Source organism: Heterodontus francisci, chromosome 14 (assembly GCF_036365525.1).
Source record: "Heterodontus francisci isolate sHetFra1 chromosome 14, sHetFra1.hap1, whole genome shotgun sequence".
Classification (NCBI taxonomy): Eukaryota; Metazoa; Chordata; class Chondrichthyes; order Heterodontiformes; family Heterodontidae; genus Heterodontus; species Heterodontus francisci.
Genome location: NC_090384.1, coordinates 71,294,379 through 71,314,970, shown reverse-complemented (window position 1 = coordinate 71,314,970; position 20,592 = coordinate 71,294,379). Strand labels below are relative to the sequence as shown.

The window sequence follows — 20,592 nt, the reverse complement described above, 5'->3', positions numbered from 1 at the left end:
TGTCTCCCTCTGATGTTCCAACTGAAGTTGTGAATTAGCTGTGCAGAAAACCATTAGGGGTGGAATTCATCTTGGGCAGTAATGCCAAACAGGCAATAGTGGATTGGCAACCAGTTTTACAACCCACCCAGTTAACGTTTCAATTAGAAAAGACAATCAGACAGAATGTAGTACAGGTTGTCAAGGCACTATTACCTATTTTAGCTTCCCCTCATCACAAACCTCAAACAATTAAAAACATTGGGAACAAATAAACAGTACTGTTATTATGCAAGCCATCCTCAATGGCTCAGCATATTTTTCCAGCCTGACTGACCATGATGATAGAATCATGGATAAGTACAGTACAAAAGGAGGCCATTCGGCCTATTGAGTCTGTGCCAGTTCTTTAGAAGAGCAATCCAGTTAATCCCATCCTCTGCTTTTTTCCCATATCCCTGCAATCATTTTTCCTTCAAATTTTTATACAATCTCCCTTTGGATGATGCTATTCAATCTGTATTCACCACCCTATCAGGTGGTGCAAACCAAATCCCAACCACATATTGCATAAAAAAATGTTTTCTTCATGTCACCTGTGGTTCTTTTGCCAATCATCTTAAATTTGTTCTGTCTGGTTATCGACTCTTGAGCCATTGGAAACAGTTGCTTTTTATTTACTCCATGTAAATTTCTCATGATTCTGAACATCTCCTCTTAGCCGTCTCTGCTCTGAGGAGAAAAACCCCAGCTTCTCCAGTCTACCCACACAACTGTAATCCCTCAACCCAAGAACCATCATACTAAATCTCTTCTGTACCCACTTCAAAGCCATTAATTCCTTCCTAAAGTATGCTGCCTAGAATTGAATACAATATTCTAGCTAAAGCCAAACAAATGCTTTCTATAAAACAAAAGCAAAATACTGCGGATGCTGGAAATCTGAAATAAGGACAGAAAATGCTGGGAATACTCAACAGGTCAGGCAGCATCTGTGGAGAGAAACAGGGTTATTTCAGGTCTGTGACCTTTCATCAGAACTGGGAAAAGTTTGAAATGTTTTGAGCAAGTGAAAGGGGGGAGATTGTGAAGAAAAACAAAAGGGAATGTCTGTGATAGGATGGAGAGCAGGAGAGATAAAACAACAAAAGGTTTCACAGTGCAAAGACAAAGGGAGAAGTAATGGGACAAGTAAAGAAACAAAAGATGTGTCTCGAGGAGATGTGAATGGCAGGATCATTGCCATTTAAACACAAAGTAAAGGAAATATGAGAGAAACAAAAGAAAAAAAAACACCACAGAAACACAAAACAAAATGGATGCAGTGATTGTGATCTAAAATTGTTGAACTCAATGTTGAGTTCAGAAGGCTGTAAAGTGCCCAGCCAAAAGATGAGGTGCTGTTCTTCGAGCTAGCATTAAGCTTCATTGGAACACTGTAGCAAGTCAAGGACAGAAAGGTCAGAGTGGGAGCAAGGTGGAGAATTGAAATGATTGGAAGGCAACTGAAAGGTCAGGGTCACGCCTGTGGACTGAGTGGAGGTGTTCTGCAAAGCGATCACCCAGTCTGTGCTTTGCCTCCCCAATGTAGAGCAGACCACACCGCGAGCAGTGATTAGAGTATACTAAATTGAAAGAAGTACAAGTAAATCACTATTTCACTTGGAAGGAGTGTTTGGAGCTTTGAATGTTAAGAAGGGAGGAGGTAAAAGGGCAGGTGTTGCATCTCCTGTGCTTGCATGGAAAGGTGTCGTAGGAAAGTGGAGAGGTGTTGGGGGTGACTGAGGAATGTACCAGGGTTTGTCAGAGGGAACGGTCTCTTTGGAATGCTGAAAGGGAAGATGTTTTGGTCATGGCACCACACTGGAGGTATGGTGGAGAGTGATCTGTTGACTGCAGAGGCTGGTGGGGTAGAAGGCGAGATGAAGAGGGAGTGGTGTGAATTTAATTATCTGAATACTGGCATCTATGATAGTGGGGTGCTCAGGAGGAGGCCGAGATGGATCAATCACCTGGCACTTGTGGCTGAAGATGGTTGCAAATGCTTCAGCCTTGTCATTTGCACTGAGGTTCTGGGCTCCCCCATCATTGAGGATGAGGTTGTTTGTGGAGCATCCTCTTCCAGATAGTTGTTTAATTGTCCACCACCATTCACGACTGGATGTGGCAGGATTGCTGAACTTCATCTCCACAAGGACTGTGCGGTGGTCACTCCTGCCAATACTGTCATGGACAGATGCAGCTGCAACAGGTAGATTGGTGAGGGCGAGGTCAAGTAGGTTTTTCCCTCTTGCTGGTTCTCTCATCACCTGCCACAGGCCCAGTCTGGTAGCTATGTCCTTCAGGATTTGGCCAGCTCGGTCACTAGTGGTGCTACTGAGCCAGTCTTGGTGATGGGTATTGAAGTCCCCAACCAAGATTACATTCTGTGCCTTTGCTACCCTCAGTGCCTCTTCCAAGTGTTGTTCAACATGGAGGTGTACTGAGTCATCACCTGAGGGAGGGGAGTAGGTGGTAGTCAACAGGAGGTTTCCTTAACCATGTTTGACCTGATACAAACTGGGGGGTTTTATTTTAATAAAAAAAAGTCAACAGATGAAACCCTCCGCCGAACAAAGGCGGTGGAGGGGTGCCACCACCACCCGGTAAACGGGACCTGGAAAAAGCAGTGATCAGCAGAGACATCATGGAATCAATGTTAAGGACTCCCAGGGCCAGTCCCTCACGCCTGTATAGCACTGTGCTGCCACCTGTAGTGGGATGGTGATGGAGGATTCTAGGACATTGGTTGTAAGGCATGAATCAGTGAGTATGACTATGTTAGACTGTTGCTTGACTAGTCTGTGGGACAGCTCTCCCAATTTTGGCACAATTAGTGCACAGGTAATGCATTTGGGAAGGGCAAATAAAGTGAGGGAATACACAATAAATGGGAGGATATTGAGAGGGGTAGAAGAAGTGAGAGACCTTGGAGTGCATATCAAAGGTCCCTGAAGGTGTCAGGACAGGTAGATAGAGTGGTGAAGAATGGAATGCTTTCCTTTATTGGCCGAAGTATAGAACACAAAAGCAGGGATGTAATACTGGAACTGTATAACATGCTGGTTAGGCCACAGCTGGAGTATTGCATACAGTTCTGGTCACATTACAGGAAGGACATAATTGCTCTGGAGACAGTACAGAGGAGATTTACAAGAATGTTGTCAGGGCTTGAAAGTTGCAGCTATGAGGAAAGATTGGATAGGCTAAGGTTGTTTTCCTTAGAGCTGAGGGGTGACTTAATTGAGGTGTTCAAAATTATGAGGGGCCTAGATAGAGTAGACAGGAAGGATCTGTTTAACTTAGTGGAGAGGTCAATAACCGGGGGCAGAGATTTAAGGTGATTGGTAAAAGGATTAGAGGGGACATGAGGAAAACCTTTTACACCCAGAGGGTGGTGGGTGTCTGGAATTCACTGCCAGGAATGGTGATGGAGACAGAAACCCTCAATTCTTTTAAAAGGTACCTGGACATGCACCTGAAATGCTGTAACCGGCAAGGCTATGGACCAGGTGCTGGAAGGTGGGATTAGATTGGGCGGCTAGATTTTTTGGCCAGCAAGGACACGATGGGCTGAATGGCCTCCTTCTGTGCTGTAATCTTTCTATGGTTCTATGGTTCTAATTCCCCAGACGTTAGTAAGGAGGACTTACAGGATCCACTGGGCAGGGTATAACTTTGATGTTTCCGGTGCCTAAACTCTGCTGCCTGTATCTTAACTTGCACTAAGTCCCATTGACCTACATTGGCTCCCAGTTAAGCAAAGTCCTGATTTTAAAATTGAGGTTCTGAAGCAGTTATATCCGACTCAAAATGTTCACTCTGTTTCTCTCGCCACAGATGCTGACAGACCTGCTGAGTATTTCCAGCACTTTGTTTTTATTTAAAATTCTCATCCTTGATTCCAAATCCCCACATGGCCTCGCCCCGCCCTATCTCTCTAATTCTGGCCCCTTGAACATTCCCAATTTTAATCACACTCCACCATTGGTGGCCATTTCTTCAGTTACCTGGGCCCTAAGATTAGGATTAAGATAAAGAAGAAAAAGTGTGCTTATGACAGATACCAGGTAGAAAATACTATTGAGAACTAGGCTGAATATAGAAGGTCCAGAGGGGAAGTGAAAAAGCAGATAAGAGAAGCAAAGAGGGAGCATGAAAAGAGACTGGCAGCTAACATTAAAGGGAATCCCAAAGTTTCTATAGACATATAAATAGTAAACGGATGGTTAAAGGAGTAGTTGGGCCGATTAGGGACCATAAAGGGAATTTACAGATGGAGGCAGAGGGCATAGCTGAAGTATTAAATGAATACTTTACATCTGTCTTTACCAAGGAAGAAGATGCGACCCCCGAAATGGTGAAAGAGAAGATAATTCAGACACTAGAGGCGTTTAAAATTGATAAGGAGGACATATTAGATAGGCTGTCTGTACTTAAAGTGGATAAGGCACCAGGACCAGATGAGATGCATCCAAAGATACTGAGCGAAGTGACGGTGGAAATTGCGGAGGCAGTGGCCGTAATTTTTCAGTCTTCTTTTGACTCGGGGGTAGTGCCAGAGGACTGGCAAATTGCAAACGTTACAACCTTGTTCAAAAAAGGGTGTAAAGATAAGCCCAGCAACTACAGGCCAGTCAGTTTAACTTCGGTGCTGGGGCAACTTCTAGAAAGAGTAATTTGGGACAAAATTAATAGTCACATGGACAAATGTGAGTTAATTACAGAAAACCAGCATGGAGTTTTTAAGGGAAAATCATGTTTGACCAACTTTTTAGAGTTTTTTGAGGAGGTAACAGAGAGGGTTGATGAGGGCAATGCAGTTGATGTGGTATACATGGACTTTCAAAAGGTGTTTAATACTGTGCCACACAACAGACGTGTGAGAAAAGTTACAGCTCATGGAATAAAAGGGACGGTAGCAACATGGATATGGAATTGGCTGAGTGACAGGAAACAAAATGTAGTGGTTAATGGATGTTTTTCAGGCTGGAGGAAGGTTTGTAGTGGAGTTCCCCAGGGATCAGTGTTGGGACCCTTGCTTTTCCTGATATATATTAATGACCTAGACCTTGGTGTACAGGGCACAATTTCAAAATTTGCAGATTATACAAAACTTGGAAGCATTGAGAACTGTGAGGAGGATAGTGTAGAACTCCAAAAGGACATAGACAAGTTGTTGGAATGGGTGCATAGGTGGCAGATGAAGTTCAATGCTGAGGAATGTGAAGTGATTCATTTTGGTAGGAAGAACATGGAGAGATAATATAGAATAAAGGGTATAATTCTAAAGGGGGTGCAGGAGCAGAAGGACCTGGGTATATATGTGCATAATTCATTGAAGGTGGCAGGACAGGTTGACAAAGCGGTTAATGAAGCATGCAGTATCCTGGGCTTTATTAATAGGGGCATAGAATACAAGAGCAAGGAGGTTATGTTGAACATATATAAGACACTAGTTCGGCCTCAGCTCGAGTATTGCGTCCAGTTCTGGGTGCCGCAGTTTAGGAAAGATGTGAGGGCATTGGACAAAGTACAGAAAAGATTCATGAAAATGGTTCCAGGGATGAGGAACTTCAGTTATGAAGATAGATTGGAGAAGTTAGCACTGTTTTGCTTGGAGAAGAGAAGGCTGAGTGGTGATTTGATAGAGGGATTCAAAATCATGAGGGGTCTAGATAGAGTAGCTAGGGAGAAACTGCACCCACTTGTGAAAGGATCGAGAACAAGAGGGGACAGAAATAAATTAAAGGTAAGAAAAGCAAAAACGGCATGAGGAAAAACTTTTTCACGCAGCGAGTGGTTAGGATCTAGAATGCACTGCCTGAGAGTGTGGTGGAGGCAGGTTCAGTTGAAGCATTCAAAAGGGAATTAGACTATTATATGAAAAGGATGAATGTGCAGGGTTACAAAGAAAAGGTGGCAGAATGGCACTAAGTGAGTTGTTGTTTCGGAGAGCCGGCAGATATGGTGAGACGAATGGTCTCCTTCTGCACTGTAACAATTCTGTGATTCTCTGAATTCACTAGCCAAAGGGCTGTGGATGCTTGACTTGATGAGTATATTCAAGACTGAGATCGATAGATTTTTGCCACAAAGGGAATCAAGGGATATGGGGATAGGGCAGGAAAGTACAATCGATGTAGAAGTTCAGCCGTGATCTTATTACATATGGATTAGGAACAGGAGTAGACCACTCAGCCCTTCAAACCTACTCCAGCATTTGATAAGATCATGGCTGATCTGATTGTGGCCTCAACTCTACTTTCCCGTCTACCTGCCATAACCTTTGACTCCCTTGTCAATCAAGAATCTATCTCACTCAGCCTTAAAAATATTCAATGACTCTGCCTCCACTGCTCTCTGGAGAAGAGAATTCCACAGACTAACAACCATCTGTGAGAAAAAAATTCTCCTCAACTCTGTCTTAAATGGGAGACCTCTAATTTTTAAACTGTGTCCCCTAGTTCCAGTCTCTCCCATAAGGGGAAACATCCTTTCAGCATCCACCCTGTCTAGACCCCTCAGGCTCATATGTTTCAATAAGATCACCTTTCATTCTTCTAAATTCCAATGGATACAGGCCAAAACTGTCCAACCTTTCCTCACAAGATAACCCCTTCATCCCAGGAATAGGTCACTTGAACCTTCTCTGAACTGCTTCTAGTGCAATTATATCCTTTCTTAAGGAGACCAAAACTGTACACAGTACTCCAGATGTGGTCTCACCAACACCCTGTACAACTGTAGCAAACTTCCCTACTTTTATATTCCATTCCCGTTGCAATAAACGACAACATTCCATTTGCCTTCCTAATCACTTGCTGTACCTGCATACTAACATTTTGTGAACCATGTACTAGGACACCCAGATCCCGCTGCACTGCAGAGTCCTGCAATCTCTACCTGTTTAAATCATATTCTGCTTTTCTATTTTTCCTGCCAAAGTAGACAAATCACATTTTCCCACATTATACTCCATCTGCCATATTTTTGCCCTTTCATTTAACCTATCTATATTAGTAGGCTCTTTATGTCCTCTTCACAGCTTACTCTCTGACCAATCTTTGTGCCATCAGCAAATTTAGCAACCATACATTTGGTCCCTTCATCCAATCATTGATATAGATTATAAATAGTTGAGGCCCCAGCACTGATCCCTGTGGCACTCCACCAGTTACAGCTTGCCAACCCGAAAATGCCCCATTTATCCGTATTGAATTCCATAGCAAACTTGAGGGGCCATATGACCTTCAGCTTCTCCTATTTCTTATGTTCTCATATTCTTGTACTGTTAATTACTAAACTTAACTATCTGTGGCGTGTTTAGTGAATAACTATTGTGCAAATGCAGCATCTTCAGGAAAATCACAGGGTAGTTAAGTGCAAGATGCTGTTTTCACAAAGTGACACGAATAGTCCAGCAACATGTGATGATTCCCAATTCACAAGATATTTCTTCCTTGCTACAAGTTGTTGGCTGGTTTGACATTAATAATGGTGTTTGCTGTTCACACACCATTTTTTTTAGCAAAATCTGTACCGATACCTTTTTGAGAGGAAAGAAAATTGATGGAGGAAAAGAACTATTTTGTATTGAGATACTAATGCATTGTATCGCCCGGTTTTGAAACTCTGATCATATCGCTGGTGTTTAATTATTTTCACATGAACATTCCGAACCTATTGTGAATTGGTTACCAGTTAACCAGGTAACTGACAGATGAGCTGACTAATAATGCTAATATATGGGGCGAGAAATTCAACCCATGGCCGCCCATTTTGTGGTGCAAAATGTGTAACCATCAGTTAATCGGTGATGGGGAGGGGGAGCCTTGGCCGCCTCTCAGATATCCAAATCCCACCTGATGCAATCTTTAAGTGGGCCTTTAAATGAGTGATCAGTCCACACACTTGAAACAGTTGTAAGGCTACTTAAATATACAAATAAGGGTGCTTTGCTGGGACTAGGACCCCAAATGCAAAATTCTGTGACAAATGGGTGGAGCATGTGCCATGCTTCTCTTGGATCTACAGAAGAACACTGGTCTGTTCAAGATTCCTTCAGCCCCCTCCCTCACCATCATCTCCTTTCCAAAGCCCTGGACATAAGATCTGGATGGTTTCCTTCCCTCCCAGATCCAGCGAGCTGCAACAGGGTACCTATGTGGCACTTGCAACTCGCCAGTGGCATCTAAATGAGGCCCAAACCTGAATTTGGTTTGGGCCACATGCTGGACTAACCATCGTGCAAAGCAGTTGTCCACAGACTTCAGACTCGTTTTAGGCAGAAGTCTAATTTCTCAGCCAGAAGAATCAAATGTTGACCACTACCAGACGATTTAGTCGACAGGTAAATTCTAATAAAGCTGAATGTACACAACTAGAAAACATAAATTACAAATTGCACACAACAAAATGTTTAAAAGCTGTAAATCTTTATTTGAAAAAAAACAAAGGTTGACAATTGCAATAAGTAGAAGTATCACAGTATATACTCATGTATTTGACTGCTTACCATCTTGTTACCTTTAATAGAGTGCATAGTGATTAAATACAGATGACAACAAGCAATACTGCAAACTTGTTTAGGCCTGGCTCAATGAAAACACAAAGTTTTTTAATATCAAAATTTGCTTCAAATGCAGAAAAAAATCCTGAACATGCAATAGATTACAGTAAAATTCAATAATACAATATGATAAGCATCCAATCCCTGTGAAACTTTATAGGCATTATAACATTGAAAATAAACAATTCTGCAAACCTGATTATATATATGACTAATAAAAAAAATTTCAACGCATGAGAATCTATTACTTTAACAAAATTAAGGATTAAATGTATTATAAAATGCAAACTATTCTGCAATCTATTATAAGAACATTTTTCCTGTCCTAAACTAGATAATATCTTGCACTTGAGTTAAGCTCAGTTAAAATCTGCTTTGCTAATATGCATTAATATAAATTTGGCACATCATTAATCAAACCTTCTTTCGCCTGTCAATAGACACAGCAACTTTAGCTTGCATTCACATTGCTTTTAGATGTTCAATCCCACTGTTATTACTCTACTACTGGTGAACAAACAATGGCAGCAGCACTGCAACAGCTTCTTGCGAAACAGTAAGCTACATGCTAATTTCACTTTGCAGCATGTGATTAAAAATAGGCTCGGTAATGTGGTGTCCGTTCATTGGGGCCTAGTATTTTAACATTTAGCTTTGGACAGAAGAAAACCAAGTACAAAATTGAGTACTGGCATGAGAAAAGAAAATTATGCATTTGTGGTGTGTTTTCCCAGTGTTCTGAGCCAAAATCAGATCTTGGAATAATGTCATTCCAGTGGCACTGCAGCTTTTGATTTATTTTATTCCTTTATATTTTAAAGTTGGAAAATAAATCCTAGCTTGCCAAAGTTTTAAAACTTCTTTGCTCTTTCTTCCATGAAGCAAGTGCTTTACGTTGTCAAGCCTTTATTGTTTTTCTGTAGAAGGCGACTAATAAAAGTACTTCTCACCCTTCAATAAGCAGAAGCGAGCATTTAAAAAAAAATACTGTGGCCCCATAATGGCCAAGCTAATGTCACAATGCAATAGGCACATAAAATATGACAAAATTATAACATTAAATGCATAGGTTCCACCAGCATCTATATATATATACCAATCATACTAGCACACCCCCTATAAGGTTGCTCATACGTTAAAGTTTGACATCCAAAGTGTGACGTCTGAAATGGACAGCTAAACTGTGACTAGAATGAAGCGTGATGCTTATAGGAAGTAAATGATAAAAGCAATAATTTTAATATATTTATGAACAAAGGATGGCTCAGCGCATTCCCTAAGCAAGTGACCCAAGGACTGAAAGAAATTAGTCCTCAGGCCTCATCTGAATAATTGTGGTGAGCTGTCGGTGCTGCTCCTGCCTCCAAAGGCAGCTCGCATGACACAAGGGATCAATTTCAAGCCGTCTACACTGGCAACAGTGGCCCTCAGGTAAGTCCCAAGAGGAAGGTTGGTGCAAGCTAAAGTGGTCCCCTGTGGAGTTGGAGGAGTACTCCTGCTTCAGCTGGATCCACAGGATGTCCTTTTGAAAAACAAAATTTTAAATGCATACCTTTGGTTGGCAGATGCAATGGCCGCTGAAAAATCTTAAATAAGGCAGCGATCAATCATTAGTTTTTCAAAGGTGTCCTTTAGCAGGCATTAGATCCCTAACTCACATAATCAAGTAGGATTCCTGAAAAAAATGGGCTCACAAATCTAACAGTGGGACCAGTGCCTGTGCAAATTGTATACTTTATGCCAGTTTTATGGCAAATAACTGGTGCAACGTGTACCATTTTCTACTCTTAAATGTCTTGTACATAGTGCATACTTCCCATAAGAGTCACACTTGCTTCTTGTGGCACTTTTCCCATCACACCTTGTTGATAATGCTTCTATTGTAATAAAGCAGAATATGTAACCATGGGTTACTCCGTGGGAGATCTGCTTGTACTGTATATAGATAAAAATTTGAAGGTGTGTTGGTTATATTTTAGATGTGACAAAAGTTACATATCCCAATTCTGCATTGCACTTTAAAAAAAATTAAATGAGAGAAAGAGCATATAAAATAAAAATTAACAATTCCCAATGTACAGAGAAACTTCCCCGCCAACAGAAAATATCTAATTAATTTTAGGAAGTAAACCTTAAAAAAATATAAAAATACAAAGTCAGTCTGACCTGTAATTGACCTGAAGATCCGTCTAAGACCAATTAACCTCTAATTGACTAAGGAAGGCATAGCAACTACACTTAATTGCCTTAACAGAATTCATTAAGTTATACATAGCTGCCCTTTTCCAGCAGAATATGATGCATTACATGCCTTACATAGTATTATGCTCCTGCCCTTATACACAGGCGATCCACTAGTAATTCAAAACAAATCAAATCAGATTAGTTGATGACATAGGAGCACAGTAACTTATTGCAAATCTCTTTTAAAAAAATATTTTTGTGAAATAGCACAGTAATCACTTGTTCCCATTTATCTTCCAATCTAATTGTAAAAATAATCACAATAAGTTTAATCTTAGACACTTATACATTATTTGCCAAAACAAATCAATAAATGGCTGGATAAAAATACAGAAAAACACAGCAAAGCACTACCATTATCACCATTTCCCTTCCAACAATAAACCTGCCATTGTTGATTTTAATAAGTTTGGATTCTGCATTCAGAAAATATTATCCACTCCTTTATCTGATAAAATGCCGCATTATTTAACATGTTATTTTCTTGCTCACTTTTCTTTCACATCTAAGCAAAGAATCTAACCAACATTGCTGCTTTCTGTGAACATCTAACCTGGTCCAAATATTATAGAAAGGTTCACTCACGTGTGAACACTTTTTATTCTGGCTGCAGTTGACACATATATTTGTCAATGAGCCTGTCCAACACTACACTGACCACAGTCTTTTGATAATACTGTTGGGACTTTGTCATCAATGCCAACTTTGCTTACCAAGCTTGGCGATGGTAAGTCCAACTGCCCACATCCTATAGACTGTTCATAGTCTTCTGTGGTTAAAGATACTTGGAACCAATTTCAACTCCAATAATTCAGCCTAACTATCAATGGAATCATCTTCAGGTATTGTATTATCTTGGCTGATTACTTCAGGTTGTACAGAAGCACACTTTGCATATTTCAATGCATTGTGTGCATCCATGAACCTCTGTAAATATTTTGAAGTGTACAGCCAGTGATGTTTCAAAATATCTTCCAATTCATAACATTTGGACTGCCTTGCATTCATTTTCCTGAAACGCCGAAATAGTTTGTTGCCTGATTCATTCCCTTCGCTTGCCCATGCGCCTATAGAGCCATCTCTTTCAATGATCTCAGGAACGTGAGCCAAAGTCTTATGTAGGTAGTTGGTGATCTTCCCTTCATATCTGTGCTTGAACTTTGTATGAAGCAGCTCTGCAAATCTCTGGGAATTAAAGCTGTACTGACAAAGAAGATCTGGGCATTCTCTAACTGGAAATGTGGTACGCCACACTGGTTTCATAAGAAGATAAAGGTGCATTAGCTCTCTGAGAATTTCTCGCCTTTCTTCAGATGGAATCAATTCACACACAGCTTCTACAGTCTCTTTGGTCATCAGTTTTCTTGCAAAGTTTCCATTCAACCTCATGACAGGTTTCAGATTCATCTTTTTTCTTAAGTGATTATCGAGCATTGCTTGCCACCTTTTTCTTTCCTCCTTAGATGAATGAGGATTCTTGTGCATCTCCCCAATCTCATCCTGGAAAAGTCTGTAGAATTCTGTTGCATTTCCAATATCGCAATGCAAGGCATCTATAGAGGGCTGAGTTTCAATAAATGGTTTTGCTGAAACCCCCTTCACTCTATCACGTAACTCTTCAGCTGTCTCATGATATGGATTTGAACGCCAAATTTCATAGCGTTCTAAGTTCTCTCCATGGCTCCTAGTTATGGAATGAAGGACCAAATTCCGTGAAGCCTCACTTCGAGTGGCATCACATAATGTGCATACATAAATAGAGCCCGAGGCTTCAAGGCCTTCAACTTCACGTACAAGTTTCTCATCATACCCTGTGCCTCTAAAGATAAATTGGAAAGATCTGTGCAAATTTCCAATTTCAAGGATTAAATCGCTAGTCTTCATGGCTTCTCTTTCAGCGATTACTGGGCCCAGTATTGCTGTCAACGTTTCATGGTCAGATTCATCTGCTAACATCAGGCAAAGTGGTCTGCAGCACAACTCAGAATTTGGTTTTAACTCTTCAAACACTTTCACTTTTTCATTGTTTTCATTCATCACACTTATACTCATGATTGTAAAGGAATACCTCACTGCCTTTTCTGGAACTGCTGGACCACATCCATGTTTTTCACTGACATCCCCCATTCCATCACAAGATTCCTTGATTACAACAGTAAATGGTCCACTCACAAACTCATCAATTTTTTGACATTTTAAGCCTTCCAAAATATCGTCCTCAAGCTCCTTCACAGTTGAAGCAAGTGCCACATCATACCTGAATCGTCTTGAAATTGTTTCCACTGGGTAATCATCAATACATTGTGCCCAACCACTCAGCCCATCTATTATTCCCACTTCAGTGTTTGTGGAAACATTTGCTAGAGGAGGCTGCCATTCAAATGAACAATAACCTGGCAGCAATGTTTTTTCTGCATTTCGGAGTGCATGCAACGGCTGGAAGATCTGCTTCCCAGTAGTTGCTTTGACTGTCCTATACATTTTATGATACTGACTGCAACTCAGAAATGTATTAATTCTAATGGCAAGACAGACTGCTGGCTTCAATTCTGATCCTCGACCCTGCATTACAGCTTCCAACTCATCTGCTTGCCTGTGTTCATTTTCAGCTCTCAGTGCTAGCAAAAACAGGGTAAGGCATACAGACTTCACATCACCACCTTCTTCTTTGTCTGCAAAAGCCTTTACCTGAAGTTTGAGATCTCGCAGACGATGTTTTTGAGCTCTTCGGGTTAAAGAGAGCAAATGCTGCCGTGGACGGCCACCCTTGTTTACTGGTGAGTAAGCATATTTCATTCTTGTTTCTTTGTGATTTTGGGCATGGTTAGAAAACTCACTTAGTTTCACCTCCTTTTCACAGTCTGTCACTGGACATTTTAGAACTAGTGAATTGAGAACATTTATGAATGACTTAACTGGGCTTATGAACTCTGCAGGACCACAAGGAAACCTACAAACTGGACAATACTTGCCCAGAACTGCAGTACATTTGAGAATACATGTTCTGCAGAAAAGGTGCTTGCATGGTGATTGCACAGGGTCAGCAAGTAAATGCTCACAAACCTGACATGACACTGACTGGATAAAGTTATTTGGATAATCAAGTACAAGGAGTTTTGAATTTAGGTGGATCTTCTTGCAGTTGACAATCTTTTTAGCCAATAAAATACTATTTTGTTGATCTTTTCTTTTGATGACTCTCGGTCTGATTGGAGCATCAACTGTTACTTTGGGCTTCTTTGTGACTGGTGGACTTCGTTTGAGACCTTTTCGTTTGCGAGTCCCACTTGAAAAGTTGCAAATGCTACAAAGATTGGAATGTGGCTTCCACTCAACAATTGTGCTGATAGGGAAGAATGCATCTTCATTAGTTGTGTTGTTAATTGTCTGTATGATAATCCGCCAGCAGTTGTAGCAGAAATGGGTGGGATATCTGGCTTCTGTATCTGTCTTGACATCTAACCTAAATGTGTTACGAATGAGTTCTGGCCAAAAACAGTCTCCGTATCCCATTTTCCTGAGAACCTCTTGTGTGACATCATCAACAGGACCACTAACCGGGTATTTCATGTCATAACTGTTGGTATTAAAGGAAGCTCCACAAATGCGACAGAGCTTTCGTAATCGGAATATATGTTCTTCCAAAGATTTTGCTTCCGTTTGTCTAAAGTCGCAGAACTTGTTTTTTGATGGGTTAACATCTAAAGGCATCTGTTCCAGAGACTTATCTTCCAAAGTTTTCTTGTCCAAAGGCAATGTTTCCAATGGCATAGTTCCCACTGGTTTGCTTTGAGAAGATGAGGATTGCCACAAAAAGCCATGAACTGGCACAACAGTCTCTGTATCACAAAGCTTTTCCATTGAAACCGTGGTTTCCTTCTGTTCATTTATGAAAGACATGGTTTCTAAATGTCTGAAATCTTCAGGTATCATTTGCAGAGGCATCTCCATTTCAATTAAACATCGGTACCTAACAGAAATATAAAAAGTAATTATTGATTAAAATAGGATTACAGTTCAACAGCTTCAGGAGCAAGACAGCTTCATATTCAATGCTAATTTACAACTCCTGCATTCTAATTTTTCATTATTCAGATAGTTATATTTTACAATGTTAGAGCTGTCCTAAAATTGGACTCTGATTCAGTAAAATCAATAAACGACCATCACATCCAGTGTAAGGGCACATAATGTTAACCTAACCCACCTGGTAGGAATCTGACAGGTTGGGTAAGCTGATCATTTTACATTAAATGAAGAGTAAATTCGGGCAGGGTATAAGATGGACAATCGACTCCATCCTCTTTACCTGTCGGGCAAGTTAGGTTAAAGTTACACCTAAGATCTTTGATGATGAAAAATGTATAATTTAGCTCAGGAAGAAAAAATATAGAAAAAAATTGCCAGTTAGTACAAGAGCTTTATTTTGTACATTTAAGATTCTCACTGCAGCTTTCATATGCCAAAGCTCACTTTTGCATGTTTATAAATACATAGAAATATATAAAAGTTACAAGATAACAAACCCAAGCAGTCTGTATTTACCTCCACATAGCTAAACAGTTCCAATCAGATTTGCCCACTTTGCTCGTTTATCCCTTCAACTTAAGATAATTTCCTTAGGTTCGAAAAAGAAAACACAATTGACTGCAAACCAATTACATTACACAAACGGAACAGGCATCTCTGCTGCTTGCTAATGGCCTATAGTCTTTTATCAATGGTATCTGCAGACAATATAACTGATAAATTGCACAAAAGGGGCTACTGCTAACTTGAGTATTTAACAAAAGACAGAAACCCAAAGATTTGTGGAAATAAATCTTAAATTGTCACAAAATTAATAACAACTGCAATTGTCGGACTGTGGTGAAATATTTTCCCTTAGGTTACAGTGACTCAAATCTGTAAGAATGATCAAAATCATAAGATTCACTCATTACCTCTTAGATCTTTTCATGATGAAACAAACAAAATCTCATTTTGTGTAATGAGATTAACACACATTCAGTTATTTATATCATCCTCAGGAGTAATATTTTGATCTCTATCTGTTGCCTACAGCCACACAGTATTTTTGAATCATCTGCAATGTATCAATTTCATACTGTGAATTTATATCTCTTGAAAGTAGACAGAGGATTAGACTGAAAGAAATATTGCTTGAGATTAATAACAGCCATCAGTAATACGTCACATCTGCACAGATCCTAGCCTAGATTTCAACCAGCTTACTGAAAGAGAAAGGCTACAAAATGATACAGTTGCACCACCTGGCCTACAAAACCAGTACAACACAGCTTAAATTTTTACAATGTTTTTCATATTATTTTACATACTTAACCAAAGAACACATTTCATGTCAGAGGTCTGCAGTGATCAGTTTTGAAATTGGTACAATACGACATATTTGGCAATTTCCAAACTCCAGTGCTACCATGTCAGAGAATAACTGGTAACAGAAACTAGTCTTTCATTAAAATATTTCTTTTTTTAATAACCACTCATTCAAAACCTTCACAACCTAATCAAGCCACTTTCATGGAGATTAATGGCAATGGGTTCAGACGTTTTGAAAACTCGATACACCAGAAATAAACATATCAGAAGCTTGTAAGACATTTGTGTGAAATATATTTTACAAATGTTAATATTAAAGTGAGGCTTAATCATAGTATAATGAGTTTTGGTAGAAGCAGGCAACAAACTGAATGGAAGAATAACTCTGCCTACTTTCTCAAAAATTAGTCATCTGTGGTAAATTTTAAAGAAATTAGTCCCCTTCATTTCATAAAAATGATCCATTTTTGCACCTTTCATGGGGTGTTTCCCACCATCTCGCCTCATTTTTCTTAGAACTCCTTCTAATGTAAAATGTAATGAAACTGCAATATGCTCCAATGTCCAGTACAACAGTTAGGAAAGCAGCAATCAGTTGTAAAACTGAGCAAAGTAGTCTTTTTGATGCATATTCCTTACTTTAAAATTCTTTTGGGCCTCCTTATCTCGAGAGACAATGGATACGCGCCTGGAGGTGGTCAGTGGTTTGTGAAGCTTTAAAATACTTCAATAAAAAAGCATCTAAATATAAAATCAATTAAACTGGCCATGTGATGTTTCTTGCTCAACTCCTTATCGACTTACATACTAGCCTATACTATACCTATCCCATTAATAAATACAAGGTATATATTCCACAGTAACATTTAGCTATACAACTTAGGATAGATAAACCTACAAGAACATTGGTTACAATTCTTCTAAAATAACTCTACATTAAGTTAAAGCAGTCGTTGTACAAAGATTGATAGCAATGTCAATCTCTACGTTACCTTTCTCTCACAGAATGTGTTTTTCAGAGAAGGCTCCCATCTGTTCCAAACCATGAAGTAAACTCTGAAATAACAGGAACTCTCTACCTTTTCTAGTATCTTCTGTGGCAGCTGATGTGGTGGCCTGCCTCTTTATCATGTCACTCCGAAACCAACGGTCACACTTAACCACACTCCTAAACCGTGAATGTTACTTTGTGTATCATTTTCTCCATTATTACATTAAGTAATGCTTTATATAGTTTTTGCAGTCTTGATTTTTACTTTCTTTTAATCTTATATCAGTTGTTTATTTTGCTTTCTACTTTTCATTACTTTCTTGTATTATATGTACAATCTAAATAGTTATCTTTTCTTTATTGTTAGAATTTTATGATTCTATTATTTATTTCCCATTGTTATTTCTTAATGTATTCCCTCTCCAGCACCAGCAAACTTTACCCTAATTTACTGCAGTACTCTACCTCCTTTGGTTGTAGACGTGCAAGATGCTGCCATCTTGTGGATTGGTTCAGCTTCACAATGTTTCTCTGCAACTTGTTTCTCAATATATTGGGGCATTTACAGTAAATGCCATTTAAATGATGAATACTTCTGCTGATTGAAGAAAGATTAAAAATTTCAAACGATTTTCTTTCTGTATTTACTGCCTGTCTTTATCTAGCTGTGCATTCGTAATAAATATGCTTTTTAAATTAGTGGTTTTTTTCAATTTTCTGGACAAAGGCTGCGCAGAACATGCATGTGATAAGATGTAGGTTCCTAAAAAATATATGAAAGAAATGAGAAAAGGACATTTAATGCATTTAGCCAGTCCTTCCACGGACTATTCAAGGGGACTAAACCCACACATCACTGCAGTAAACATGACCTTCAGAAAGCCAGAAGTTACTTCTCTAGGATTCTCAGAATACAAAAATTTAACTGAATTACTTGCGTTTTAAATATTTTTAACAAATCTTTGTTGGTGCATTTCACTTTTCACCAACATTACAGTTACAGCAATAATGCAGCCTGTATTTGGAGCCAGGTCCCAAGCTGACACTGGAGTAAAGCAGGCTCTGGATGAGGGAGACTCACTCAATTCACTTCAGAGTCTGTTCAATTCTTCACTCCTGATTTACATTCCAAGTTTAGCATTGATGCAAAGTAGTTTTGCCCCTTGCATCAATGCTACAGTTGGGAAATGTGAATGCACTGCAAAACTCTTAACATCTCTTTGGCTGTATATCTGTAAACCCAATTTGTAAACTTGCACTACTCTTTATTGAAAAAATCATTATAACTATTAGACAGTGCTAATATCTGTTAATCTGCAAAGATTACTGATGTACAATAAATTTCCCCAGTAACAAATATACACAAACTGACACAAATCGAAATATCTGAAATCATTGGTTTCTTCTCAGCTTATGATAATATTTCAAATGCACTACTGTTGAAAAGAATACCAAAAACATGTTTTGACTGTATGTATTGTGAATGGAGATGTCTGCTCTCTTTGCTTACTGTCTGTTCTCCCTAGTGACAAAATAACTTTAGCATCAATAGCTTTGGCATTATTCAGTGTGGTAACAGGACCTGCTTCCAGCACTTATATTGATGTAAATGCCGAGAGACTTGGTGAGCTCAATTTATTTTCATTGGAAAAGGATTGTGATGGGGAGGAGGGAATCATGATAAATTATGCAGGGATTGGAGAAGAAGGAGGTGGGGAAATTCTATGTGCAGAAGCCAAGAACCAGGGACCAGGATCGTGACCTGAGGAAAGCACAAGCTACGCAACCTCTCCATCATGGATTAAACTACTACCAAGTGAATGTAGCCACTATTGAATAATTCACTAGAAACTGAGGGAGTGCCTAGATCTTGGGAAGAATGAAAACCCTGAAAATTGTCTTATATTCAGGATGACCGACAATGTTTGAATGGCTTTTCTCCTTCCTTTTTTTAAAATAAAAAAAATGACCATTTGACTTAGATATTTACTATAACATTTCTTTTTCCCATTTTAACGTTTTGGGTGGCACAGTGGCGCAGTGGTTAGCACCGCAGCCTCACAGCTCCAGCGACCCGGGTTCAATTCTGGGTACTGCCTGTGCGGAGTTTGCAAGTTCTCCCTGTGTCTGCGTGGGTTTCCTCCGGGTGCTCCGGTTTCCTCCCACATGCCAACGACTTGCAGGTTGATAGGTAAATTGGCCATTATAAATTGCCCCTAGTGTAGGTAGGTGGCAGGGAAATATAGGGACAGTTGGGGATGTGGTAGGAATATGGAATTAGTGTAGGATTAGTATAAATGGGTGGTTGTTGGTCGGCACAGACTCGGTGGGCCGAAGGGCCTGTTTCAGTGCTGTATCTCTAAAAAAAAACTAAAACGTATTTCCTTTCCTTCCCTTTCAAGTCTTCCTACAGAAAACACTAGGGGTTATTTTGGTGAAAGGGTGAAAACTGGCACAAAATGGGTGCTGTGCTATTAAGACATGGCTGTTTGAAAGTGTGATTTAGCACACAGCTTTGTTCCTAATTGCTGATGACCATAATTTGAACTTGCCTGGAGGTGCTAAAACAGACACCTGCAAATTTAGTACTCAAGCACAGCAGTATATGTGGACTGCACACACTCGCTTCCACTGAGCTGGTTTACACATAGCGGCAGGTTTCAGGATGACTCAGGGGTTGAGGGAGAGGGCAAATAGGTTCTTGGGCATGGTCCTGCTGGAGGAGGTCCAGAGGAAGAGGGATATTGTTTACCTGTGCTGGTGGGCCGGGGTGGGGTGGGGGGGGGGGGGGGGGGGGGGGCGGTGGGGAGGGATGAGGTGAAGGAGTCCAGCTCACCTTCCTCACCCTCCTGTTCCTCTCTCCTGCAGTAGCTGATGCAGCTTTGTCTGGTCTCATGGCCTCCTCCCATTCATCCTCCCTGGGGCGACCCCCAGCAAGATGTTCATAACCAAGCACTCCCTATCTCCTGGTGGCTCTTATAAGGTGTCCAATAAGGTAGAGAAGCACAGCATTTACTATTTTTAGGTGAAGTCCTCAGAGAATTTCCAGAATAAATGTGAACATTGTTTTGGTGAAGTCTCGACAAACTGCCAAAAGAAGTCTCCCAATGTGTTTCAAAAGTCCTCTTCAAACCTACAGCGGTAGGTAAACCGTAAAAGGTGAATATGCCTTTAAGTAACACTCGATTTGTTTACTCCTGTTCAGCTAGCCTCTGTTAGGAGAGGGCATTGTGTCAAGCGCTACCCACCAAAATGGCATGCAGCCACTTTAATGAGTGCTAGCAGATAATTTAAGTGGCAATCAGCCCCTTAATAAACCTCTATGCGACCGTTCTTTGCATGCCCTTCAACTCCTTTACAAAGATTGCATCTTGTGCTAAATGCAAGTGAACTGGCATTTCAGCTCAAGACCCCATATTGGTCACCT

The 20,592-nt window shown here is 40.1% G+C and overlaps 1 protein-coding gene across 1 annotated transcript; it reads right to left on the bottom strand.

Moving 5' to 3' along the window:
• Positions 1-8,454: 8,454 nt before the first annotated feature.
• rag1 (recombination activating 1) lies at positions 8,455-17,254 on the bottom strand. The gene is made up of 2 exons (XM_068046440.1): positions 17,167-17,254; positions 8,455-14,804 (listed from the first exon to the last, which is right to left on the bottom strand). Exon 2 carries the CDS (start codon positions 14,783-14,785, stop codon positions 11,651-11,653), a length of 3,135 nt encoding a protein of 1,044 aa, XP_067902541.1. The 5' UTR covers positions 14,786-14,804; positions 17,167-17,254; the 3' UTR covers positions 8,455-11,650.
• Between the last annotated feature and the right edge of the window lie 3,338 nt (positions 17,255-20,592).

Excerpts from the sequence above, each read along its gene's own strand:
- rag1 (XM_068046440.1), bottom strand. The coding sequence starts at position 14,785 with ATGGAGATGCCTCTGCAAATGATACCTGAAGATTTCAGACATTTAGAA.